Below are 27,003 nucleotides of genomic sequence, written 5' to 3'. Positions count from 1 at the left end.
CCGCTCAGGAAATGACTGCATGGGCCTACAGAGAGTTCACAGGCCGCTCTCACATTTCTCTCTGCCTCTGCTACTCGCCATCACTGCATCATCGGCTGCCAAGAAACCCACACACACAGACACACACACAAACACACTCATTCACATAAACACACAGGGAATGCAAATACATTATAGCTCACACATAAACCATCCCTGTGTATTATAGTATAAGTACTTCCCATCTGAAAACTGAATTGCACCAGACAATAATGACAAACAGAAAAGAGAAATAAACAGCTGTATTACGAAGGCCGAAGATAAAACCAGAGAGAAGTTTACTGAGGATGGTAGCGGAAGTATTTAGAGCCTTTACTTAAGCAAAAGTATTAATACCACAATGTAAAAATAAGAGTTAAACTCTTAAATTAAACATTTTACTTGATTAAAAGTGCATGTGTGATCAGCAAAATGTGTTGAAAATAAAAATGAAAGTACCCACCATGGAGCAGAATGGTGTTATAGTATTATAGATCTGATTGTTATTACAGGTGCATTAACATCTTAACAGCATTTTAACTTAACTAAGGCACTAGTACTTTAAAATCTTAATCTGCAAAGTAACTAATGCCTGTAACTGTCGAATAACAGTAATCGATACTTTGTTACTTTCTGCCACTGTTTGTTGGAAGATGTCATTTACCCTTAGGTTGTACATGAGTGTATTAAGAATTTTGTCAATAAGAACGTGTATATTGCCATCAGATACTAGAAATCAAAGGTGGACAATATTTTGAGTCTTACCGTGGGACCCAGTTTACAGCAGGGGAAGTGTATTTTCTGAGATTTCCTCTTCCCTCTCTTTCTGATGTCACTAAAAAATAGCTGTTATGACTTGTTTAGATGCACCTTTCTCTCACCAACCACAGCTTCGACGTGTTTTTTCGTGAATCACGAGCTCTGCACTGTGAACTTCCACTGCTGCGTTGAAGGAAATATTGTGTTTGTGTGCATTCTGCAGCGCTAGCTTCAACTTGATACCATAACTCCTATTTGTGGTCTGTTTTGTTGGAACAAGTTTGTATCCGTCCAAATGTAGGTGCCAACACCCACTGGGCTCCAGTTCTTTAAGTTTAACAAACACTGGTGTGTCTTATTCTAATCAGATTATCAACATGTAATTTAGCAGCCTTGGATATTTCTGCGATAACATTAACAAAAACATTACAGCAATACCAACTATTACAATAGTCATATTACAAAATATCATTACACATTGTAACTATCACAATAGATTTGTCAAACAACACTGAAAAGAGTACACTTGTTAAAGGTACACTGTGTAGGAATTTCTTCCATCTAGCGGTGAAATTGTATTTTGCATTGAAACGAATAGTGCTCTCTAGCACCTCGCTTTTCAAACGCGTGTTGCAACTACGGTAGCCGTTATGTGTCACGTTGCCTTTTTAATTCCCTTTTTTCCATAAGTATGATCCTCCATTATGAACTAAAATGCAGTGCAGGCTTTCAAATTTGCCGGGGCAGTGACAAGCGCCTCTCACTAATCTCCTTCTCCGTTTCAGCTGGATTCAGTCACGTGACGCTGGCTCTCAACGAAAACGCGTTGTGGATTAGCTAGAAAGGTATGCTAGTGCTTTACGTCCCTCTCAGCGATTACAGTTTTTTCAAAATGGCGGAACGACATGGAAGCCTCCTTGGACTTGCCCGTCCAGTGTAAATACAGATAAGAAATTCTTTGCTTAGGGATAAGTCAGATCATTGGCAGAGGTAATCTTACACCAATGAGGACATATTTGTGAATGGAGACATCGATTTTAGCTAATAAAAGAACACTACACAGTGTACCTTTAATAACAGAAAAAAAAATGCAATAAAAAAAAAGTTCAACTGCAGTTTTCTGTAATCATACCAAAAGCCACCTTAAAATAGCAGTTTGTGTGTTTAAACACAATGTCATTACCCAGCATTGGGAGAAGAGTAGTGTTATTTCAGACTTGTCTTTCTGTCTATCTGTTTGGCAGCGTCTTAGTCTGCTCCAGGGTTAATGCGGTTTTCCTGTCATGATACAACGAAACAAACTGACTGAAACTTAAGTAATAACATCGGGATAATCAGACGGGATGATCTAAAATTAGGATGTACTCGTTGGCTTTAGCTTTCAGCTAAATGCCGCGTTGTCGATCCAGTTAATGGTTTTACTGCGGAAAGAATTTAAACAGGAATAAACAGCCAAAGATAAAAAGGAAGTACAAACAAGGCCCTTTAATATAGTAACATTTACAGTTGGTAACACGATGAATGTGATGCGGGGGAATATGTGTTGAACACAGATGACTTAAAAGAAGTTTTAAATTTTTCACATGTAACACTGTCATTTCAGTTTAAACCTACATGCAAAGGCCCCCTCTGTATGTAATACAAAAAAACAATAAATATGATTATCTGGGATCAAGACTACCATGGCAAATCGTATTCTGGGTATACAGTAACAAATATTTAACATTTTGAGTGCTTTTTAAAATGACTTACACCTGTAAATGTACATAGAATAGTTACATGGAGATTGTTATAGTAGTATACGGTAAATGACACCAGAGACCTACAGAGTATAGCGTAAAAGGCTGAAAAGATTAATGGTCTGCCGTTAACCCTGATGCATCAGTGGTGTCACATCAGGAAGAGTTTTAGTAAGATTATATATAATTACATTGCATGTCAGCATACTGATGTTTTAAAAGCATGTTGTGTTTTTTTTTTGTTTTTTTAAATTGTTGTTGCACATTAACTTTTCCACAAATGTTAACCCTCATTAATCCAGATAAAATGGCTAAAACTACATACATATGTACAGAAACAGCCAGGAGGCATTAATGCCAGCGGAGGAGCAGATATGCACATGCAAGCACCAAAATCTGTCCGCTAGTAATTGCCAGTGACGATCTGGTTACAATAATACAAGTCCAGAAAAGAAACAGGCTTTCAGACATACAGTAGCAGCATCTTAAACAAAAAAACGGAATGCTAAAATATGGTCCATAAGAGAGAGAGAGATGATAATCAAGACTCGAGAAACAGTAAAGTGTTTACGCTGTTGATCTGAGTGCATGCTGACGCCAACAGACTGTGCCCTCTTCAAATGACTTAACAAATAGTATGGATCGCTTCAAATTTAGATATTCTTGACACAGATAGCTTCTGCTTGACTGAAGTGTGAAACTGGTTCATGCTTCATGAAGACACACACTCACAACAGTGTAAATGTAAATGCTTTTTAGCTTACAGGTGGCATCATTGGGCTAGACTCGCAGTCTCCACTAGCATGGGATTTTTGTGGTCATTAATTATTACTTAGAAATAGTGGGGACATCTGCGGCATTACAATAATATTCACAAATGTGCTTTGGTCCTGCATAAACACTAGATTTTTTTCAATGTGAGTGCATCCACTTGGAGCAGGACAATTATTGAAAAAGCTACTTTCACAAATTTTCCCAACTAAAATCGATTAGGTGAAGAAACCAAATTACTATAAGTAAACAGATCAATTATTTATTTTATGACTGCCCTATTATGCACCATCAAAAACTTGAATCATTCTCAACAGTGCTGCAATACAAATAATATCAAGAAGTTGAACCAAAAATACTGTGATATTAGGTTCAGTTTCTAATGCCCAACTACACAATGCACATGGTCTGTACTCCTGCAAGTCTGTCCACACATGAAGCATGAGCCAGCCCTATGGATCCATTTCTATCTATTTGAGCAGCTCAGTGTGTTGGCAAAAGCATGCCAAAGCAAGCAAATCCAATCTCTCGTGTAAAACTATATAAAAAAGACTATCGGCCAGAGTCACAATAAACAGTTTGTCTCGACTAAAATCCAGGTGGGAACTATCTTGAACGGCGGCAGCAGCAGTAGCGACTCGGTTGATGGTTGAGTGAGTGTTCAAGCGTCTGAAACTATGACCGGCCAAATGAGAGGTACATTTTTGGCAGTGGCATGTGAAATCGTCAGGCCATACGCCACTTTGGCGGAAAGGGAAAAAAGTTAATTTCAGACCCTGTTTTCAAGGCACTTATATTTTTAAAGTGAGGAAACAGCTTTTGTCCCCTTTTTTTGTCAAATTGTTGCCAGGAAGCTAGCAAACTCCCTGTGCCAAGAACAACCTCTACGCTATTACTGCTGCTTAATGAATGTGCAGGAAAAAACTTGTACAGCGAACATTTTAAACGTTATTTTTACATCTAAGAGTGTAAAGAATGATATAAACAAAGCTCCAATGATAGGGTTATATAGCCCCTCTCTTTACTTCAACAGCACGGAACAGAGATGACCTTATCCATCGTGTTTATGTTGTTTAGGTGCATTTATATCGTGTTTAACTACACAAACAACTTTTTCCACGTTTTTTACCCGGAGTAGGTTTTGTGGTAAGAATACCAACACACAGTTACTCCTTTAATCATGCCCTACACACAGTCCACAACCGAGCTGTCATCTTCCTCAGCTCCCCACTCCCCAAACCTCATCTGAGGGGACGGAGCTGCTGGGTGGAGGTTGTTAATGTCATCCATGGCGTCTGGGTCTGTGTCATCACCGGCACCAATCCCCATGTGACCGCCTTCCTCCCGGTGCGTGCGGATGTGTTTCCGCAGCGCTGCGGGCTCCTTGAAGCTGCGGTTGCAGAAGGGGCAGCAGCACGGCCTCTCTCCGGTGTGGATGAGCTGGTGGTGTTTGAGGTGCTGCAGGCGGCTCAGGCGCTTCCCACAGATGGCACACACGTAAGGTTTCTCTCCGGTGTGCGTGCGCCTGTGTTTGCGCAAACCGTCCAGGTGGCGGAAGCAGTTTCCACACTCAGAGCAAGAGTATGGCTTCTCACCTGTGTGTATGCGCAGGTGGGTTTTAAGTGCGCCTGACTCGCGGAAGCGACGACCACAGACTCCACACGGATAGGGCTTCTCTCCAGTGTGGATGCGGATGTGCTTCTTCAAGCTAGAGATCAGACGGAAGGTCTTTCCACACTCCAAGCAGTGGTGAGGCCGATCTCCAGAGGGCTCCCCTGCTGTATCAGAGACCGAAGGTCCTGCAGAGTCCTCTGCTCTGCCCGGTGAAACACTGTCTACTCTCCCGCCTACAGCAGTCCTAGACAACTGTTTCTGTCCATCAAGTCCGCCCTGTTGCAATGCACCACCGCATTCTCGCACAGGTCTTTGGTGACGCATGGGGTGAGTAAAGGAACGCTGGGAACCTCCCTCCCCTCCAACTTCAACGTAACCAAGGTCACCATCATCGACTCTGTTGTCATCACGCAACCCAGGCTCCTTCCTGCTGGGCTGGCCAGAGCCTGAAGTGGGTCCCTGCTCTTGTTTAATCTCAAACCTGGATTCTCCACCTGGTCCCTGAGACTGCCTCTCATCTAACAAAACACGTACAAATGGGTAACGTAGAAGCATTATAATATCAAACACACCAAAAACTCTATATGTCCATTTAAAGTAAGTTATTGATTAATTTGCTCTGACTCACAGTCGAAGGAAACCCAAATTATACAGTATAACACACACAGTACACATTGTATATTTACCTGGTCTGCTGGAATCTGAGCACATATGAGATGTGTTGGAAGCAAAGGATTCCAGAGCGTGGTTAGTCACAGAGCCATCTGGTTGGATTGAAAGCTGGCACATTTTGTAGTCATCTCTGGGCTCAAACCCGTGAAGCGAATCATCCACAGAGCCACCGAGACCCATGTCAACACCGGCTCCATTCACATTTCGGGCGTTGTGGTGGTCCCGGTCCAAGCCTGAAGTCATTGAAGCCATGGAAGACAGCGATGGGGCAAAAACGGACTGACTAATTGACTGAGGGCCCGTGTATGAGATCTGAAGCTGGTCTATGAGCTTCTGAGCACTACACAGACACTCCTGTAAAGTCTTCAACTCCCGCTCTGACACTTCAAGACGCACTTTGAGTCTTTCATTCTCTTGTTCCTTATGTAGCAACTCTTGTTGAGTCTCATTGAGGACAAGCACCACTTCGCCCAGAAGAGTGTCAACTGCAGCGGACATGGCACTTTGAATGGTCGGGGCGAGACGTGATTTCAGCGACGTTACGGTCACGCTGCCCTGCGAAGCTCCGTATCCAGCCTTGTCCGCTTTCCGATCATAACAGGACTCTACCCCGGTCCTTTCGGGAATGTTGATTATACTTTGCTTACGATTTCCACTGTGGACTGAGCTGTTGCTGCTATTTGAAGGAGAGGAATCCATGCTACCAGCATAGCCTGTCCTCCTGGAAGTCATGATTGTAATGCAGTTATCGAGCTTTAATTCAGTTAACGTTAGCTGACGTTTACAGGCTATGCTAACTATGAGACTAAAATACAGTCCAAATTTCTAACGAACTGGATTAATTATACGAGTTGTGTTGCTGCAATTTGTCAGAGCAATGAGTGAACTGGCACCAATTACATCTGGCCCATTAGCTGTTTAAACTGGCGTCGCTGACAAAAACAATGTAGTCAACTCTGATATGCGGCTCTATGCTGGGCCTGGCTCCGCTAGCTAACATTAGCCTGCTAACGTCAGCTTTAAAACTAACAGCGCCGGTCGGTAAAAAACGTGCTCTTGCAACCACTGTGACTCTGCGGGAGAAACGTGCAGATGGTCTTAAACGGCGTTATTTAAGCCCGTAAATTATTGTTCAAACACTTTGATACAATGGCCCTCAGCAGCGACTCACCCATTTCAGATTATTTCTGCAGAACTGCACTGACTGTAGTCTGGTACTGAGAGGCCTGTCGCATAGGAATGACGTCAACAAAGAAGCTCTGTGCAGGGCGTTTACTCTGCCCTGGATGTTGAATTGAAGGAAGTGGCATCCTTCAGCAGAGCTACAAAGAAGTCAAAGTAAATTACCTTCTGCATATCAATCAATATAATTTTTTTTCGATTGAATCTTGCTAATAAAAAGTGTTTTTTAAATGTCTCATTTCTATTGCTGGTATTTGTTACCTATTTTTGTTGAACGTTTTTTTATTTTTTTATTTACTTTACCTATTTACTTGTACTTTTATGTTGTACGCTGCTAAAGAGCTGCTACACAGATTTTCATTGTTCTAAGCACAATGACCTAAATATCTATTATATCCTATTGTAATTTAAAAATAAAATTTGCTTTAAACCCCACATTTACACAAGCTTTTCTACTTTCCAACTAAAATGACACGTAATACAATCACATGTGTTTTGTGTTTAACATTTCTGTCTTCACAATTGGGTGAAAGAGACATTTATTTTGATTCATTTCATTTATTCTTCTGATATTCCGTCCAATCAGTGTCCCCAGTTGACCGAGGAGGTGGGCGAAATATAGATACATAGAAACATGGAATGACTTCACAGAGTAAGAAATTTCTGTTTTCCTGTTTTTAAGTCACTGTTGAGCCTGCAGGAAGACCCCGTGTGTCAAGTGGTTATAAAATAGGCTATTCCATTGATTGATATCTAATTGGACAATAAAAACAGGCATGAATGAAAGATTTTACAAATGAATTAATAAAAAAATAAATAAACGAGAGTACATTACTAGGTATTTTTCTATAATTCATATTTCAATAAAATACATATGCATATATATATGAATAATTAATATATTAATAAACACTGTGGTCTTCCGTGAGCAAGTCCTGTCTTGTAGTCTGTAATTTACATTAGGCTACTTACCCTTTTTCTTTATATTGCAGCATATTGGCTTTTGTTGCACGTCTAATAAAAAAGTATCACTTGGCTTTATATCGCACAATTAAATAGCATACTAATTGGCAAATGGCTTAGTGATCTTTTGAGAATTGTGATAGTCACTTGTGTCTTTATTCTTACATGGCATTATGTCAAATGTATTTGCCTGCAAGTTAAGTTTCGGGGTTAAGTATGGTCCATACTTCGCGGCAGTGCAGCAGCCATTTGGGGGCAAAAACTGTAATTTTCCTCTCTTTCTATCTAAAATTATACTTCCAGTGTTTCAAATCTAAAGTAGGCTACCCGCAGGCCATCGACCTCTCAGATGGTTATACAAACTCTGAAACTGGCGGAGAAGATAACCCACATCAACAAACCCAGTTTATCCCACATCAACAGTCTGCTGCAGACTGCGGTGCAAATGCAGGATGTTGTGGAACTGGCCAAACGTATCATGAACTTTCTAATGCTTCGCAGATGAACCGCTTATTGTCACAGGGACAGTGCAATCCATCATCAAAACTAATTAATGTCACCCCCACCCAGTTGTGTAACTGACAAGACACAGACCTCGCCTGTCTCTTTGCTTAATACACCCTTATTCATGTTTTTTTTCTCCATTATTTCCTCTTAGTATTTTAGACTCTAGGAGGCACTGTAGACGGCTTTATTAATAAATGATACTGAGGTCAGGTAACAAGCCCTACATTGATCTTCTCCCATTGGAATGGCTCCTCACAATCATGAATAGGCCTATATTGAGAACATGGTTTTCGTTAACTGAATATTGAAGAATTCATTAAGCCTACATTATAATTGAGAACGTGTGTTGCATTGCCTCATTCCTGCATCTTTTTAACAGCAGCTAGATCTTTTAAAGACGAAAAAAAAGTTTAAAAAGTGAAGTAATGAAAGAAGAATCTTGTTAAGTCTAGTTTTATGGATCACATTTGCCTCATCGGGGAAGTGAGTGAACCAAAGCTGACACCCCAAGTTTGTGTTGTTTTCCCCCTAAGCTGTTGAAACATCACAATTAATGATTTACTTCACCATTAATTTGTGAAATCTGCCTTGTTGGCCCAATAGCCAACACGGTGCCATGATCATATCTTACTGTGCATGTTATAAATCAAGCCCTCTTGCTATTTGATGTTAATATAATCGGACCCGGTAGTATTCATTTGGACTGCTTCCATTTCACATAAAAAATAATACATCCATACATTCCATACACACTTGTTTTTGATGAGGAAAGCATCCTAGCCACACAGTGGTTGGGGAAAAAGTGACTGTGTTCCAAAAGTGGTCCATGGCAAAGAGGGGCAGTGGATTATGGGCTTATGTAACAAACCGTCTAACAGTTACCATCTGCTTGAATTTGTGTTACTTCCAGAGTCACAACAGAAACATCTCGTACTCAGTGACTTCACCCCTATTTCCAACAAGCTCATATTGCCTGACACACCATCTCTGTTCCTAAAAACTTATAAAAGGTTTGTGTCACTGTTTCTCTCATGGGATTGTTATGGATGAACTCTTTACAGATGTACGACTGACTCACTTAAAAAATAGATACATACATGTTTTGCCAGTATTAGATACAGATATAATACGTACCACAACCTGTATTACACAATACATAAACATAGCCACATTCTTCCTACTTGCAAATATGCATCTCCTTCACATGTACACACCCACACTCTTTCCTGTATGTACTGACACCCAAACACATTCACTCACCCACAGACAGCTCACACAAGACAGAATTCAAATATATTATATATAACGATATAAGAAATAAAAGTAATAAATAATTTATCCTGGGGGTAAAATAGTTATTCATGATGGTATACCTGTCAACATGTTGGTTCCTGCAGAATTACATGAAGGAGAGAAGCAATATATTTGCATAGTGTCACAGGAATATGACACATACAGAAGATAAAATGCAAACTGACTCCATAAGTAAAGTTTGTTTCTCAGTCATAGCTGACTGAACTCACTTCTTCTCGTACAGGACAATGCGAGCTAATCGTGGTCACTTTTTCTGCAGACTATGCTCAAAACCAGAGCGCAGATGTGAGCGTACAGCTGGATTTAAGGCCGCACAGCTGTCACATAAAGTTGCCTTTTTCACGTCACTTCAACAAAACATTTTGTTCAGTTCTTCTCTTCCTGGAAGTGCTGAGTGGAGTTCTGTTATGATGTTGGTGGTATCTCAGATTACTTACCACCACTTTTTATTTTACCTCTTTAATCCATTTCAGTTTTTTTTAAGAAAAGTACCTGCATCATGGCAATTTCACACATTACAAATGATTCACGAACAAGTCCAGTCTGGTTCATTTCCGGCCTTTTGGTGAACAGCTGCACAACAGTCCTTTCAGTTTTGCTGCAGTGTTACACGCTACAGTAAGTCATACACTTTATTTAGGTGAGAGGTTAGGTGGCTAAATATGCTGTCTGGAGCCACTGGAATATGTCAGGGATGACAAATACCAATGAATCAAGCCCGGACACAGATATTTCCCAATCCTATTCAATTTCCCTCAGCCCTAAAAGGAAAACAAGAGTTCATTAACAAGTGAGACGCTCTGAAAAACCTACACACCACCAAGGAATGCAACAGAAATCAATGTGGTTTACTTCACCAGTAAATTAGGTAGCGATGACATAACTAATAGCAGACTATAGTAATACCACTAACAGCATGTGCAAGGAGGGAGGTGGAGCTGGGTCAGAAGGGTCAGGAATGAGGGGGGATTGTGGGAGGGCAGAAAGAAGGAGGTGATTGTTGGGGAGAAGAGAAACATAAAAGGAGGAGAGAGCAAGAGAGGCAGCAAGTGGAGGAAAGACGAAGAGAGAGGAGCTCACTCACCTTTTCATGAAGATTACAAACTTGCAAACAACAGGTACGTTCATTACTTTACATATTTGACATACTTTCACTCTTAACACAGGCAAATTGAGTTCAGCTGTGTCAATAAAACAAAGAGCACAGAGTGAATTAGTATTCGATGGTGGCTCCTATTTTCAATGAGGTTAAACACAGGAGATTTTTGAACGGGCTTCATTGTTACCTCTCTATGCATGTCTACCACCGAGCATATTTTAGGTATGTTTGTGTGGATTCTTGTGGAAATCCTACAGGCAGCTTTCCTGTAACTGGATCCATCTGAAAGGGCTGCGTTGAATCTTGGGTGTGCAGGCATTTGGACCTGTTGAGCAATAATACCGCCTGGAATGCTGAATTAGAGTAAAGTACCGCCGAAGCTTAACAAATGAGGATTATTCCGAGCAGCTCTGTATACAAGACCATAAATCATTGACAAACATGCCACATAATAATACATTTCAACTAATTAAGTGTCCACAGTTTTTCCATTTGCTTACGAGTACAAACTGTGTGCGCTGGTTTATAGAACACGGTTAATGTTTTGAAGTTAGGAAAGCTTTTAAGACATTTGTTTCATTCCCTGTGCAGTTGTATCATCTCTAAAAAGACACAGCATCAGGGGAGAAATAACTTTGTCCTCATTTAGGCTCTTTTATGCAAAAAAACAAGAAACTCACTCTGTGAATGTACACATGGCTGAAAACCCAAGAGGCTGATACTTTTTTTTTTATAAGTCAAAAGCTGATTTTCAAGCTAACTGATGGAATTTTCCTTTCTATAATTTCCAGACAGCACGATGGCTGCCAGAAGGCATCTTCCTTTCCCCCTGGTGATCATTTGCCTGGTTCTGATCAGAGGTTACTCTAATCTGCCAACAACATCACAAGTTGCAGGGACAAATCCCATGAGACCTCTGACACTACGTGGGGTTTCGACCGAGGATTACTTTCACTATGAAGACCCATACACCCCTGCTGTATCCAGTACAGTGACTCCATATGGAGGGACCTCTGACAAATGCAAGTACAATCCCTGTCTGGAGAGTCAGACCCCCTGTGCTGATCTGGCAGCCTCTAGCGGCTGCACGTGTCGAGGGTCCACTTTACATAATCAGCTTCCGTTGGCTCCCGAGCTGAAATCAGTGTCCTGGAACGGGTCAGAGGTTGTACTTCAGTGGTGTGCACCTTATTCATATGTCACAGGTTATAAAGTGACAGTAGTGGGGGAAGACAAGCAGATGTTTGGGAAGGACCGAAGGAGCGGCGGAGTGGGAGACGTGGACACCATCGCAGAGGTTTGTGTGGTGGCGGTGAATGATGTGGGAAACAGTACGCCATCCTGTTTGACGTACCAGCCCAGTGACAGAAGTCTGCCTCTGAAAGCAGGTCTCATTGGGGGAGCTCTGGGCTTCCTTCTGCTCCTCTTGCTGGCCGTCCTGCTCTGGAGGCACAAGAGGCAACGGAAACAGGAGGCCAGCATCTCTATGCATGACACAGCTGAGACAGAGTGAACAGAAAACAGACGCTCGGGGATAAGACTGTCCCATGAGACTCCTCAGCGTCATCATAGTTAATTATGTTATATTATATATTTTTACAGCTGAGTTTTTTTTGTATAAAAAGGTTTCAAAGATGTTTTTATTGTATGGAATACAACGAAAATATCAATATATTTATATCAGAGACAACAGCTGATGGGTACAAAGGTTCAGTGATTTGGAATATTTTGATATTATCAGTGGTCATGTTAGATTAACTTCACTAGGGTTAGGTAGCAGTTGCTGACACGTCAAAACATACTGTATGGAGAAAATTTTGATGGTGGTGTTACACTTTCTTTGAAACTCTCAGTGAGAGTTTCTTATTTTATGTATTTAATTTTAAAAAAGAGTGAATGGATTTATTATGGTTCTAAAGACTGAAAGTGAATGATGTGCTGTATCATGTAGGCCTAATGAACAGTATTTGGTTTGTTGTTGTAAGTCTTGTACATGTTAAGAGTTTGATTTGACAGGTTTCTTTAAACTAATGCAAGTTTGGAAAAACAAACTGAAGTCAATAGCACACAAAACAAGACTGTTTAAACTGATACACTGTATATGTCTGTTAAAGGCCTGACTATTTAACTCAAGTAAAACATTCCCTTAGTTGCTAAAATGTGTAGTTATTTAACAACTGTGGGATGGGTGTGTTTTTCCATCTGTCTCAGTGTCGGAAGTTGTGTCAGCGTACTGGATGAGCACAAGTGTTCAGTGCTGTTTTTCCAGCTGTCATACAATAGCCTTTTCAGCGGATATGGATTTTGTAAGGCTTGTGTCATTCCAGCTGAGACTTCATCCAGCACTGAACTGGTAAGAAGCTTCAGGCTTCTTTTTTTGCCATGATGAAAAGAAGAAAGTCCAATATTTAAATCCTCCCCAGTTTATCTCATGTTCAAGCCTCCATCTGCATGTCTCGCAGCCATGTTATAATTCCTTTTTGCTCTGGCTGCTGCCACAGAGTTGTTCCACTGCTCCTGGCGTCTTTCTTATTCCAACTGCACTGAACAACTTACATCGCACAGAGCTGCATGGAAGTCAACTAACATCTGTAATTTGGAGACATACAGATTGTTCATTTCAGTCGCTGAAATGGCCTCAAGATGTTGCTTTTATGACACATATATTCAGCCTGAGTGCAGTTGCTCTCAAAGGGGGGATCTTGAAATAAATGGAACAGTATGAGACGGAATGCATAAACATGGTCATACAATATCATGTGGTGTTAGCAGTCTGTTTTAAATAACATGTAAGATAGGTTACTTAAAAAGTATGCAGGTTTGACAAGAGCTACAAGCAGAGCAGTGCTGTGGTGATGGTACTAGAACAGTACATGTACTTATTTCAAAATGAATGTGGTATGGCTTTTTTAAATAAACTATTTTTAAGAGACTTTGAATGTTCATGAAAAAATCTAATTCTACCTTTTGCACAAGGTTAAACATTTCTCAATAAGCAATCTGGTATTCAGTCATACTTTGCCTCTGGCAACCCTTGGAGTTTAAATGCTTCTGCGTTTTAATTGAACAAGAACATAACCTGATTGATTCCATTCATGCTGGATTGCTCATCCTTGCTAGCTGGAATATTCTAGTTTCAATGTTGACATTTTGTGTCCGAATTTCACCAATCAAATTTGAGCAACTGCATTTGTTTTTTATTTTTTTTATTTTAAGTTGAACAACTTAAGTGTATTTTGTTGAATTTTCTTTAAGACTGGGCACTTACATTTTTTTTTTTTTTTTTTGAACCCAACATATTTAACATATATATAATAAAAATATTTAAATCAAGATTTAGGGATCACACTACCTGTAGTTACCCGTTTCAAGTTCAAATATTTCAGTGCTATAAATTCAGTGGTATTTGATTTTCAATAATTTCAGTTGTGATGTACTTTTCGTAGTAAGAATATCACTTGATTGAAATTTAGGATTTTCTTTTTTACTCAGGATAATTTTGATTTATTTATTAGTTATCTAATGGCATATACATCAGAAGAAGACATGTAAACATGAAATAACATGATGGACATATGGCATAGAAGATATACACAGACTATTGTCTCCTAATCATTTGCGGATTTCTGAGTCTAATAAATGATGCTCCTGAGGTTTCCAGTGGGAAAATCCTTCATTTTGTCACCTCTCAGGCGGGCGCGGTGTCTCTGCAAACAGCATTCCCTGTTAAGATCATCTGGAAGAAGCACAGATGTGATGTGCAGATTGTGCGTAGGAGAAATCTCTCAGTTAAATGTTTTTCATTTTCAACATTTCAAGTGAAAGACAACGCACATACAGCAACAGATAATGATGGATCTCAGATATTTGACACTGCAGGCAAATTTTGCAACAAGGTCAGCAGCAGTGACATGCGCTGTGTCATGTTGAATAACTGCTATCTCATTCAGTAGACCCAGTGACTCATGTTAGGCTATATATAAAACAATGAATAAGCTGCATTCAGGCTTTGGGATTTCACAATGTACTTTGTGTCTGCCTCTACCTGCTGTCTATGTTACTGTGACTGTGTGATTAACGGTGACGATAGAGTTTATTTGTGTAAGAATGGGTATTTGTGTAGTCTATGAACAGCTGGTTGACACGTTTGTGTATTTATGAAGTTCTGGATTTTCCCTGCATGTGCTGCATTATGTTATCGGACTAATGAAATGACTCAATTTATTCGCTCTATGAAATTGTCACGTAAGCCCCAAAGCAGATTAGACATTTTGACGGGGCATTAAACAATCCAGGACTTTTATCGGTGTCTTTCAGCATTCAAGACCATTTTCACAACAGAGACAAAAGGTACCTTTTACAGGCCTCTGTTATGTCCTCAGACCTGGAGAAGAGTCACCTTATTGCCCTCTGCTGGTCACATTAAATCCTGAGAGAAGAGGCCTGACTGCACTAAAGGGCAGAAAAGACACAAAAGAAACACAATCTCAATAGTCTCGCATTGCCAGACCTTCCTCCACAGTACTGCGGAGGAGGGTCTGGCTAGTCCACACAGCATTCCGGGATGGGAGAAAAATGTGCTCTGGTTTATTGGCATTTCTTTAAACCAATCACAATCATCTTGGGCGGCACTAAGCGCAGCACGGAGCAACAGCACCTCTGCAAAGTGGCATCGGGAAGGAACTTGTTTGGGTGGAACATACGTTCAAAGGTTGTTTTAGTTGTGCAACAGAAAACTCAGATTGGACAGATAGTCTAGCTAGCTGTCTGGATTTACCCTGCAGAGATCTGAGGAGCAGTTAACCACAGTCCTCATAAATTGAGTTTAAAATGCCAACACAAAGAATGCGGAAGGTAACGGACATATGGTCGAAATGAAAGACATCCAGCAGAATGTCTGGAGGCACCTGAACAATCCCGGAAGTGGAATGTCATGGATATAGACTATACAATCACAATAATAAAGCTGAATAATATTAGGCTCAGTGACTATTAAAAGCACCTTGAAATGTGAGGTTTCATTGCAAAATGGGACAAAACATATCTTCAAGGTTCATACTTGTATTTTGGGTTTCTACAATGTTTACATGTCTTAATTATTTAAGGTGCCATATAAATACTGTGAAAAACAAATGGCTCAATCCTGCCTTTGCCCAATGCCTTTAAACGAGCTGTCAGGACTTCTGTCCGGTTGTGATGTCCCAACTATACTTTACAGTATATACACACTATATAATATAATATTTAAAACAAAACCAAACAAAAACTATATAATATCATGTACTACTACTGTTACCTGTTACAGTGCCAATACAGTTTCCGGCTGCAATGACTCCGAGGGTGCAGATGCGAACACTGACCAATCAGAGCAGACTGGGCTTTTTCAGGAGGGGGGGCTTAAGGGAGAATTTACATGTTAAGAGGCTAAAAGCACATTTAAAACTTGCCCGGTTTCAGCCTCCTGGGTGCAAACTGTAGGCAACACCGATTGTTTTTCTTTTTCTCACTAGTTACAGCACTCCAAATTTACAAACAACAGAGCTACGTGTTGAAATCAACCAGAATTCTCCTTTAAAGAGACAGGCGCTACAACAGAGCGTTTCAGACAGAGCATGAATACAGGTATATTCAGATGGACAGTATGAGAAAAATAATGTTTTTTAGTTATTATTGTAGTTTAGTATTTAGTATTATATTGTAGCCAGTTAAATAGAAGTGCAAAGTAGCATAACATGTACATAATCAACTACGTACTGTTTTTGTTTATTGTTATAAATTGTACTTAAGTACAAATATAAAAGTAAATGTTGCACTGTAAAAGAAAAAAGTGTTTTATATGTCAAGGTAAATAGAAATCATGACAGCAGAAGTGAAAAAATGCTAATTGGCAACCTAATCTGACCCTCTCCTGTACCAGCTTTCGCAAAATAAGCACATTTTTGAACTGAAATCATGAACTGATTACTTTATTTTGTCTACCCCTGTGTTGAATATGAAATTACATTGAATAAGGGGTGATTGTTTAATTTCTAGATTCAAAACAACCACCGCATCCATTTGCATGGCAGCAACTTCTAGCTGAGGCTTTAAGAGGCTTTACTGCAATGAAAGTAATTGTAGGTTGTAATATTATGCTCATCTCACAACGTTATAGTGGTGTCTATTCCAAACAGTCATTTGATTTTCATGCAATTAATTATTCATGAAAACTCGAATGGGAAAATTAATGTTAGTTTGTAATTATTAGTAATCCACCAGCAGGGGCACTAATGGCTGCTTTCCCTGCTCGCTGGGGTCAGTTTTTAAAGGGCATAACATCTTCAAAGTAGGTCAGGCATCCATCAGTGTCCATTATTGGATCTAGACTGTCGTGAATGAATGCATACTGGCTTTATTCAAATGTACAAAGGTTTCCACTTCTTTGGCCTTCTAAGTTTTTGGTATAAAGAATCAGAAGCAAAGCAATTGAAAGGGTTTCAATCAAAGAACTCCTTGTTAAACAAGCTAGGTGTCGTTCAGAGTTAAAAACAGCTTTTTACAGGGGGACTCTGGGCCATGTTGTGGCTTTCATCAGAGGAAACTCTGGGTCTAAGTGGGTGGTGTTAGAAACTGATCCCCCCCCTGCAGGCATCTCATCCTGTTTACTTCTGTTATGGGGACTGTGTCATGTGCATGTGTCTGTCTGTCTTGGCTCAAACCACAACTCTGTCAATAACAAGATTAACTTCTGTCTCAAAGTGTAAGTCTGGAGTCACTGGAAGGATGATCGGGGTTTATGTAAATGCAGCAAGGCGTGTGTTTGATTACATTTCTTCTTTTGGCACCATCGCAGATGACAAAAAAAAAAAAAAAAAAGAGTGTGACATCTTTCATCATCCAGACATCTTTTAAAACAGGTTCAGTGTGAGTCAGAGTTTTTATTTGTTTTCAAAGGAACCACTAGAGGTCATTATTACAAAGCGCTGTAGAAATCAAAGCCACCTCTGGCATGCACTTAGTGATAATGTAGTGGAAATGGAAATGAGTTGCTCTAATAAGGATGGAAACGACAGCGGCAATCAGCTCGGCCACATTTCGACATCGCTTTCGAATCGTTTGGGTTTGAAGATGCAGCTAAACGTTTGCTTTCTGTCACTGTTTTCCCAAATCTCGTCAGGCAGGTCAGCGCTCTCCTCTCGACCCCCCAGGATAGCTCAGCAAGAGTGTTTCATAGGAGAGGGTGAGAAAATCTTTTTTTATTCTCCCCCATTTCCCTGAATGAAGAGCAAGGGTAACCATGGCAACCTGGCATTTTACAGGACAGAGTTGAGAAGGTTGAGACTGAAAGCTTGGAGAGGAGAGTTATCAATCACTTTGGCATCAGCACTGTCTCTCTCTCTCTCTCACACACACACACACACACACACACACACACACACACACACACACACACACACACACACACACTCTCTCTCTCTCTCTCTCACTCTCTCTCTCTCTCTCTCCTTCAACCGTCAGGAAGGTCAGGAATCATGACATAAAATGCATAAAACACTCATGCTCACGGTAAAGGAGGAAAAAGTGTTATGCCAAATTATAATTCATCATCTTTTTTTAGTCTAACTAGAAAACCCCACTTAAATCATAAAATTAAATGAATTTAGTTCATTTAGAAACTTAGAAAATTTGAATTCGAAATCATACGGGAATATAGATTTCTCAGTTTTTGTTCTTTTTCTTCTTTTTTCATCTTTTCATGTGTTTGTTTTGCAACAGGAAGACATGCCCGTTATTCATTGTGCAATAACTGAAAAATGTATTAAAGATTTCTGTGGAGAGTTACAGGCTTACAATGAATTAGTAAAATAATGAGTTTTTATTAACACCAATCCTGCAAAAAACCTGTAATCAGGTCCCAACAGGTGGAAATCACGCAATTATTAAAGTGGAGAACATTTTAAAACTTGTTGAAAGAAGATGTATCACAACATATATCTTTGTAACAGACAAAAACACATTTCCCCACTTCTTTAGGCTTATTTTCCTGCATAATATAATCTTGATGAACTATAACTGGCTGCATATGACAAAAAAACATTTTAAAACATTTTTAGAATCACTATGTATGCTTTGTTCTTTAAATATGTGACCATGGATTTGTTTTGATTACGTTTATAAAAGGCTTCAGTTGCTGCTCAGGTGTGATCAGCTGAATCATTAAATATGTAAAAAACATAGACATATATAAAATGGACCAAAAGATCTCGTTGCTCTGGACGGAGAACAGTGAAGGATATTAGAAGCACTTTTCCGGTGAGCACTGAGCGTTACTGCGCAGCCTCCAACTGAGAGAGATGGCGTAAATGTGACGTGAGCAACCTGTCTGAAAGTTGGAAGTCTTCTGGTAGCTGTGACAAGAGAAATCTCAATCATTCCCAATCTTGCAGAGACGGAGAGCGTAGGCATATGTAAGGAGATAACATGGACACAGGCTAATTATTGCTAACTAAAATGCTAGTTAACATTAGTAATTAATCTTAAACAGCGACTGTAAGTCGAAACTGCCTGCGAGCTTCTCCTGTACTATACGGTAATTCCTCTACTATGCGACAGAAAGTCGCGTGGTTATGACACAATCGTTAGCCTATTTTTACAAAAACGTCTACTACGGAGCCATAACGTGAGGTACAAGGTGATGGAGCCTTTCATACATTGTCGTGTTTCTTTAGAAATAAACAATGGACAAAAAAAGTCTTTAAACGTTTCAGATGTAAAGTTATTCGCTGTCAAAGTGGCGCCAAAATGAATGGCAGTCAATGGAATGCTAACGGGAGGTGATGGCTTGGTAGCATCAAAATGGCGCCATAACAGCTACGCTTTCCGGGGAGTGGCTTACCCCATTTGCAAAAAACCTGTAGGGACATGGAGCCTGAGCTGTATTTAACCCTATGAGGTTAAGTAGTTTTCCCAGAGAGGCTGCACCGTTCCAGCTCCCCATTCTTCTCATCTGGTCCGGAGGAAGTGGCTCTTCATGCACTTTATAAAATAACATGTTCTTTGTTGCCTCTATGGACAATCTCACAGTTAAAAGCTCTCAGTGTGCAAACTGCATCGTTCTGTCTGTACCTCCCTCCCATTTATATTCTTTACCTGCTTTTTCCTTTGTCAAGGGGGCACTGGAGCATATCCCAGCATGCATTGGGGTGAAGGTAAGGATACACTTTAGACAGGCTGTCAGTCTCCAATCCACTTTGAACTACAGGAGGAAACTTCCCTGAAAAAGTAGGAGAACATGCTAACTGAAACAAAGCAAAGTCCAAAAACTGAAAACATCTTCCCTTCTTCATTGGCAACAATATGACAATTGGGTTTAATATTTTAATATTTTAAAATACAAGATGTGAAATGGTAGTTTTGCACATCCTGCCCTGTATTAGGCCAGCTGCAGGATAATACAGAAAAAAAAAAATGGTTTTCTGTCCAATCTGTATGAGGATACACGCACACAGAATACCTTGTGAGATACAATTTAGGCATAAGCTAGCATTTAGGACTGATGCATGGCCAGATGTTGAACAAAACAAATCCCAATCACCCCTCCCTTCTCTGCTTTAAAAAAAACAAACAACAAAAAACCCCACAGCTGGGGCAGGAACAAGCACTGGAACAAAAGATGAATCAGGGACAGATTATTCAGGACACAGTCACGGGGGGATAGAGAGCTCAAGAGGAGAGCAAGGACATGACCTATCTGGATATTCATGATGAGAAGAGAGAGATGTAAACCTTTTCTGAGACCTGAATCCTTTGGGGAGTCTAATAACAGAAGGCAGCTTGTGATTCAGTGCAAAAATAAATATATCTAGCAGGAGTAACATCAGGATATTTTGGCTGCCTGCCAGCCAGAGGGATCAATAGCCATTAACACCATCATGCATGCAGTCAGAGAACAGCAGGGATCTGTGGCTCTGCAGAGTATTTCATCATGATAGGAGGTGGATTGGAGCTTTAGTTACTGTAAGAGCATCCCTCTCCTCACCACTGTGAGTGATGCTGTCTGACTGACAATATCATCAGTGTTCTGTTTATGTAAACACACCCATCAGCCTGCAGAATCTAGGTCATTTTCTGGCTGGGATGAGATGAGAGGAGGAGCCGTCTGGAGACACACACCGAGTCGCAAATGTGTGCTGTGTTCATGTGTCAAGAGTCAGGCTGTATTCGCATCTCTTTTATCTGCTTAATGAATCAAGTGAACCTCCAGTGGTGGTGAAATCCGCTGAGAAACACAGGTAGTGAAGCAGAGGGGAGGAGGAGAGGGGGGGTGTTCTTGCTACAGTTCTTTGTTTTAGCATAGAGTACACACTGTTTATTAAAAATCCAAACTTCAGTATCAGGACACAAAAAAGCTCTGTGTCATATTGACATTGGCTCGCATAAAACAATGCAACCATGTGGCAGGAATAACACACTGTCTGGATCTGCATCGCTAGTGATTGTGGATATGCTGAGGTAGATGTTTTTGCAGTGTCAGTCTTTGTATGTCTTCTCTCAAGTCCATTTAAAAAACAATTAATGCTTTAATATACAGTATGTCTAAGAACAGCTGAGTTGTAAAACTCAATCTGTCTGGTTTGACTACTGGAACAATGCTTACATTGAGGAAGAGGGGTAGGTAGCATGGATAAAATCCTCCATCATAAGGGCTCTCAAGTGTCACGCATTGAGCGTGACAGTCACTCATTTCGGTCTTTTGTCACGCACTCTCGCCACACATTGTATTTCCCACGCGGAAAAACTATAATATATTTAATATGCCGCAGCGCCCAAAATCTCTCTGGCGCGCCGCTCTCACTGGAACCGGCAGGAATCAAGCGCGTCTCCACTGGAGTTCTTAGTTGAGCCTGCCATTTATCAGCCAATCAAAAAAAAGAAAGGGACTACACAATAGCCAATCAGAAAATGGCACTGTTGTATCTGGGTAAGATTTAACGCAACAACCAATGAAGAAAAAAGCATAGAGCAGCGTAGGCTACAGACACTTCCCTCAACGTTCGCTCATTCAGAGACCAGAGACCCAAACGGGGCTCTGTGTCTGTCAGGTCTGAGATCTACAGTATCAGCAGAGCAATCACGTAACGCACAGCAGACTATGGTTCAGGTAGATTATTTTCTGAAAAATAGTGACTATTATAACTTTATTTTTCTCAAAATATCTTGACTCCTCCAAATCTCAGAACACATATATTTTGAATGTGCACAAAGTTTTGAACATGAGCAGAAATCTTGCTCAAACTTAACAATATTACAGTCCAGGGGTTTATTGATAAATTAAAATGAATTAATGTATCATTGAGGTGAATAATTGTCATATGCACATTTAAGGAGGTTACTTCCTCAACAAAAGATGCAGAAGAGAAGGGAAGAGTAAATGATGCTAGGCTACATGTGTGCTGACTCATAATTAGAAAAGTCGATCTACAGGAGAATAAATAGATGAAAGAAATACAGAATGCCTGAGAGCCTTATTGAAATATATTCCATTATGTTTTTATATTTGGATTATAATCAATGTTTCCCTTTACATTAAGATATTTCCAGCATAAATTGATTCAGAAAAAGGTAGAAATAGGTGCATACAAATTCACTAGAATCCAGGAAATGAAGTGTTTAATGCTCAAAATATTTTGGGGGAGGACCCCCAGACCCCCCACATCATTAGTCACCATGCGGAAACGGAATAAATACTTTGTATTTGGTTGAATTGTCAGTGCCATGTGTCAAATATTTTCTTCTGCAAGTCTGAGCAATTATTAATAACAAAAACATTAATAATAATAACCCCCCCCCCATTCCCGCGATCCGTCCAACCCGCCTCCCTCTTTGACCCCCTGACAGGGGGGTAGAATGTCACTCTTGCCTGTCTTCAAAACTTGATAATGAGAGCCCTGATAATGGTATAAGCAATTTCATACTGCAATATGTATATGACAGGATATCGTAATTTTTTTAGGGAAGTCAGTTTAGAAACTGAATTAACATTGAATGTCTCTGCCAACATTCATGACAAACCATCCAACAGTTAAAACCAAACATGTCAGTCTCATTGTGGCGTCACAGGGGTTCACCAAAGTCATTACGATTCATCCTCTGGGGACAATGAATGTTTATACAACATTTCACAGCAATCCATCCAATAATTGTTGAGATATTTCAGTATGGACTAAAGTTGTGGACCTATAGACCAACATTGCCAACCTACCGCTAGCATTGCTAAAAAAACAATATTTTCATATAGCAGCCCTGCATTGATTTGCTAACCTGCCAACAATGGCTTAATACATCCAGAGATAAATGCAATAGTATAAACAGTATGAACATTTTTTTGACAGCTGACAAATTTACATAATCTCACGGTTTATATCATATAAACTCTGAGCCTTAATGAGGCATTTTATCGAGCAATGCCTCAAAAGAGTACACATCTTTTCATCACACACTAATAACAATGCATCTTGGTAACATATTGGCAAAAGCAAAATTTGTACATTGCCAAAAATTCAGAGCACTTAAAATTGAGGCAGTTATAACAGGATATAAGAGGATGACAGGCAACATATTTTCAGTCCTTTGTGAGCCTAACTGAAGCCGTTATGTATCGTCTTCTCATCCTACTTTTCCAGGAAGGGTCACTGTTATGGCGATTTATCTACATCATCACTCCATCTTCTCTTTTGACTCATATTAATACCTAAAGGTCCAGATGATACAAAGACTTTGATGGTCAACAGTGTGTGATTTATTTTAAGTGAAATATCCAGGGAAAGATGCCACTAAATTCCTACCCTTTTGCCGTCTTTTGTCCTTTGCCAGCAGCTGAGCCCGTTATATTTTTGCTCTTCTGTTCATTCAGTGACTTTCCATTAAAGGATTAGAAACGGCCTACTTTTAAATGATTCAAACCGTTTCATATAAAGGGCTCAACAATAAGCTACTGCACCAAATAGAGCTTTTGAAATGTCAAAAAAAAAAAGGTATTAACATAGCCCTTCTCAAAACAACGTGACAAAGCAAAGAGAAACAAGACTCGTCATGAAAAAAAAGAACGACTGCATGAGACAACATGCACAAATAAAAGGAAATGTAATGCATAAAAGTTTTAAAAGCTAAAAGTGAATCAATGAAAGGCACCAAAAGTCCTTCTAACCGGTTATGATCTGAGGTTTTGTTGCTATGAACACAGGAAGAGGCATTCAAATTTGAAAACAGAGGCACCACTGCACCGTCTCATTAATGGAATATAATGAGAGTATAATGAGGATTTAAAGCTCCAGACCAAACTCACCTGATGATTACACAAATCTTTTGTTGCTGGTCACAGCATGGAGCAGATGTCTCGGACACCATATGCTGCTATTAAGGGTTTTAATCGGCCAGGAGCAGGTGGGCAGATTGTGGGCGACATTACCCTCTGTGTTGATGCCAGGAGGAGCGGCGACAGCGGTAGAAGTGCATGTTTCCAGATTATACTGGCGAGCAGCATAATGTTTACGTCACTGGCAGACATTTCAGTGCTTTAACAGTTTTCTACACGGACGAAGCCTCTGAGCAATGACGACGCCAATATTTAACCACAGAATGTAGGGATTGAAAAGCACTGAATGTTACTGGTTATAATGGCAAGTTGGATTTTATAACGCTGCCGTCTAATCTGTTAATGACAAACGACCATTCCTATAAAAAGGTTGACTGATCTTCCACATCACCTCTGCAGCTCATTTATTGCAAATTTGTAATTTTTTTTTTTTAAAAAGGAAACTAACATCTCTCTCACAGCTGATTAAAGATTAAAAAGGTTCATTTATTTGTCCTTTAACAACACAGGGTTGCACATTGAAATATAAGTTGTAAAGGCCACACATCTTGTACCAGAATCTTCAACAACAGCCCACTACAGTGTCTATATATACTGAACAGTTAATCAAAACCAACCAGTCTACTAATTATCCACCATAAACAAAAATATATCAAAAACACACACATTCTATTCTTTGGAAATAGTCAACACGTTAAACCATGGTCAAGTCTTGGCATGAGTTACACGGCTATGTGCATGTTGAAGAGGTTTTTTCCAGTCACTACATTCAAACAACTTCCGCTTTTGAGGATCGGCCTGAGTCTGCTGTAGTCAGTAATGACAACATATTATTTACTTTCAAAACCATGTTTATTAAATTTAGAAAACACCATTTTGTTAACAGTTTCATAGCAATAGCAGGAAAGAACTGAAACTGTAAGAGAGAACAACGTAGATGGGGCCTGGGCCAACCCCTGAGTTAAAAACCGGCTGTGTTTTGGAGTCATCCATCCCTACACTTCTGCTTTCTGGAGTCACCTGCATCTAACCTGGCATAGACTAGAAGAGAGAGTCAGTGCGGTAGTCAACATCTCAAGGTAGAACGCCTAAAGAAACGAGACATAAGAAACCTTTGTAGACATCAGGTAGAAAAGTTGATTTGCAAAGTCACTTTTCAAGTCAAGGTATTTCCTGCCAAAATATACCAAGTGTGCAACATTAACATGTAATTAGGTTGCCAAACCGTATCAGTACATGGGTATAATCACTTAGGGAGGGGTTTCTGCACAGCTTTAGGGAAGGTGGACTTGGGGATACTTAGGGATGCAGTACAGATGTAGTCCAAAGAGTAAGTGCAAACAATGTCTATAAGGAGTGTTTGTTGAGGGGGGTCGGGTGGGCGAGGGGTTACGGGGGTATGAGCAAAACAGGGCTCCCCCCCTTTACTCATCAAGGTGCTGAGAGGGGCGACTCTCTGGAGGGCGAGCATGACATGTCCTCAGGGGGAAAAACTGTGATTGTGCAGGCTCGGATCCCGCCCAGTGACTCGGGTAAGTCAAACACTTTGTGCCATTCGTCTTTCTCGGGGTCGTACTTCTGTACTATCTCCACCATGCAGCGATTGTTCCACGAGTAGCCGCCCACCACATAGATCTTATTCTCAAACACGGCCACGCCCACGTCGCTCTGGCCTCGCAACATGGCAGCGATAGGAGTCCACAAGTCGAGGGCGGGGGAGTAGTATTCGCAGCTCAGCACGTCGTCGTAGTCGCTGGTGCCCCGGAAGTGATTGCCCCCGATCACGTAAAGGCGGTCGCCCACTGTGCACATGCAGTGGAGGCCGCGCACAGTCGTCATGGGTGCTTTCTGAGTCCATTTATCTGCATCTGGGTCGAAGCACATCAGCTCCTTCTGAAAAGTGTCATGAGTGATTCCCCCTGTAGTAAGAAGAAAGAGTGCAAATTAGCCTCCACCCTGATCATTTGGGGGAGTAAAAAAATATTTGTGGACCTGTCAACCTACATTTATTTATGTAGGCCATGTGGAGCGCCAGCCATAACACTGGAACATTTGCAACGAGAATCAGGAGAATGTCTGTACATTTATAGACACCCAATACACAGGCTAAACCGTCATTTTTACAAGCAAGAGTGACATCAATATTCTTCTCTACAGTTTGAAATAATGCTGATGATGAGCAGTCAGTACAAAGAAGAACAGCATTACAAAACATTCATGCACATACGCACAAACAGACTGTAGACAGCGGGACACAAAAAGCTGAGGGAAAGTGGGGAGGGAAAAAAAAAAAACAGGACATGTCTATAGGGAAGGCTTAAAATAAAGAGGAACACAATCCCAGCATGCAATTGGGTGGAAGCCAGCCCACCCCTCCCCCATAGGCAGAGTGACTAGGAGCAAATGCAGAGAAGATTTGCAGAGCATGCTGAATAGAGGCAGAATCCCTCTTTTGCTGCTGTGATTGTGATCGTGTGCTTGGTTTATTGTTCAGTAAGCTGTCTATTCAGCTGCCATGACTCAGATCTGTGATGCTGCACCTCTTTAACTGATCAAACCCAAAGATAGCCTGACTATCCATTTTCTTTATCCAAGTAGTCCACGGGTGCAAGTCTGCTATTAAAATCCTGACAAGGGAACAGTGCTGGAGCAGACGTAAGGTCCGCATAATTCCTCTCAAGAGGCCCAGCTGCTATTCTGATTCAGTTCAAGGGCTTTGGCCTTTCCCTGATACAATGATGTCTGATCAGTATCCCGGTATCCTAATGTCTAATCAGTGCCATTAGTGACACACTTAGAGCGGACAAGGTTTAGCCAAATTGAGCCCATCACAGAGAGGCAGGCTAAAAGCTTTTGCCCTTCCATGGACAGCACAGGACAGAGCGGGTTATTGTTTGTATTGTCTGCTACATAGGCCATATAAAATAATTTCCCTGCTCAGCCACATAGATATAGTAGCTGTAGAGTCCCCTTGTAAAACCATTGACCTGCTTGGTTGGTTGAATCAGTGC

At 40.5% G+C, this 27,003-nt stretch overlaps 3 protein-coding genes and 1 long non-coding RNA gene across 8 annotated transcripts in view; 1 reads left to right on the top strand and 3 right to left on the bottom strand.

The window, feature by feature from the left end:
* Window positions 1-2,247: 2,247 nt before the first annotated feature.
* LOC144527700 (uncharacterized) lies at window positions 2,248-6,825 on the bottom strand. The gene is made up of 2 exons (XM_078265920.1): window positions 5,588-6,825; window positions 2,248-5,419 (listed from the first exon to the last, which is right to left on the bottom strand). The coding sequence occupies exons 1-2, from the start codon at window positions 6,303-6,305 to the stop codon at window positions 4,473-4,475; spliced, it is 1,665 nt and encodes a 554-aa protein (XP_078122046.1). The 5' UTR covers window positions 6,306-6,825; the 3' UTR covers window positions 2,248-4,472.
* Window positions 6,826-10,522: 3,697 nt separating this feature from the next.
* On the top strand, window positions 10,523-13,571 carry LOC144527944 (leucine-rich repeat neuronal protein 4). Its single transcript, XM_078266303.1, has 2 exons — window positions 10,523-10,657; window positions 11,430-13,571. The coding sequence occupies exons 1-2, from the start codon at window positions 10,630-10,632 to the stop codon at window positions 12,149-12,151; spliced, it is 750 nt and encodes a 249-aa protein (XP_078122429.1). The 5' UTR covers window positions 10,523-10,629; the 3' UTR covers window positions 12,152-13,571.
* A 4,974-nt stretch (window positions 13,572-18,545) lies between these two features.
* On the bottom strand, window positions 18,546-21,464 carry LOC144527893 (uncharacterized). The gene is made up of 3 exons (XR_013502853.1): window positions 21,275-21,464; window positions 19,768-19,891; window positions 18,546-19,025 (listed from the first exon to the last, which is right to left on the bottom strand). It is a non-coding gene; the product is annotated as an uncharacterized LOC144527893 (long non-coding RNA).
* A 3,358-nt stretch (window positions 21,465-24,822) lies between these two features.
* The window catches only part of klhl13 (kelch-like family member 13), a 33,092-nt gene continuing 30,911 nt past the window's right edge, over window positions 24,823-27,003 (bottom strand). For all 5 annotated transcript variants that reach the window (XM_078266061.1, XM_078266064.1, XM_078266063.1 and 2 more), the window contains one exon: window positions 24,823-25,911. In XM_078266061.1, coding sequence (XP_078122187.1) covers window positions 25,424-25,911 — 488 coding nt within the window. In that variant the 3' untranslated portion in view covers window positions 24,823-25,423. The remainder of the gene's footprint in view (window positions 25,912-27,003) is intronic.

This window comes from Sander vitreus, chromosome 13 (genome assembly GCF_031162955.1).
Source record: "Sander vitreus isolate 19-12246 chromosome 13, sanVit1, whole genome shotgun sequence".
Taxonomy (NCBI): Eukaryota; Metazoa; Chordata; class Actinopteri; order Perciformes; family Percidae; genus Sander; species Sander vitreus.
Note: the sequence above shows the minus strand (reverse complement) of the source record. Positions and strands in the feature narration are given on the sequence as shown.

Excerpts from the sequence above, each read along its gene's own strand:
- LOC144527700 (XM_078265920.1), bottom strand. The coding sequence starts at position 6,305 with ATGACTTCCAGGAGGACAGGCTATGCTGGTAGCATGGATTCCTCTCCT. Across the intron at positions 5,420-5,587 it reads CTCAGATTCCAGCAGACCAG|ATGAGAGGCAGTCTCAGGGA; the intron begins GTAAATATACAA and ends GTGTTTTGTTAG.
- LOC144527944 (XM_078266303.1), top strand. The coding sequence starts at position 10,630 with ATGAAGATTACAAACTTGCAAACAACAG. Across the intron at positions 10,658-11,429 it reads TACAAACTTGCAAACAACAG|ACAGCACGATGGCTGCCAGA; the intron begins GTACGTTCATTA and ends TATAATTTCCAG.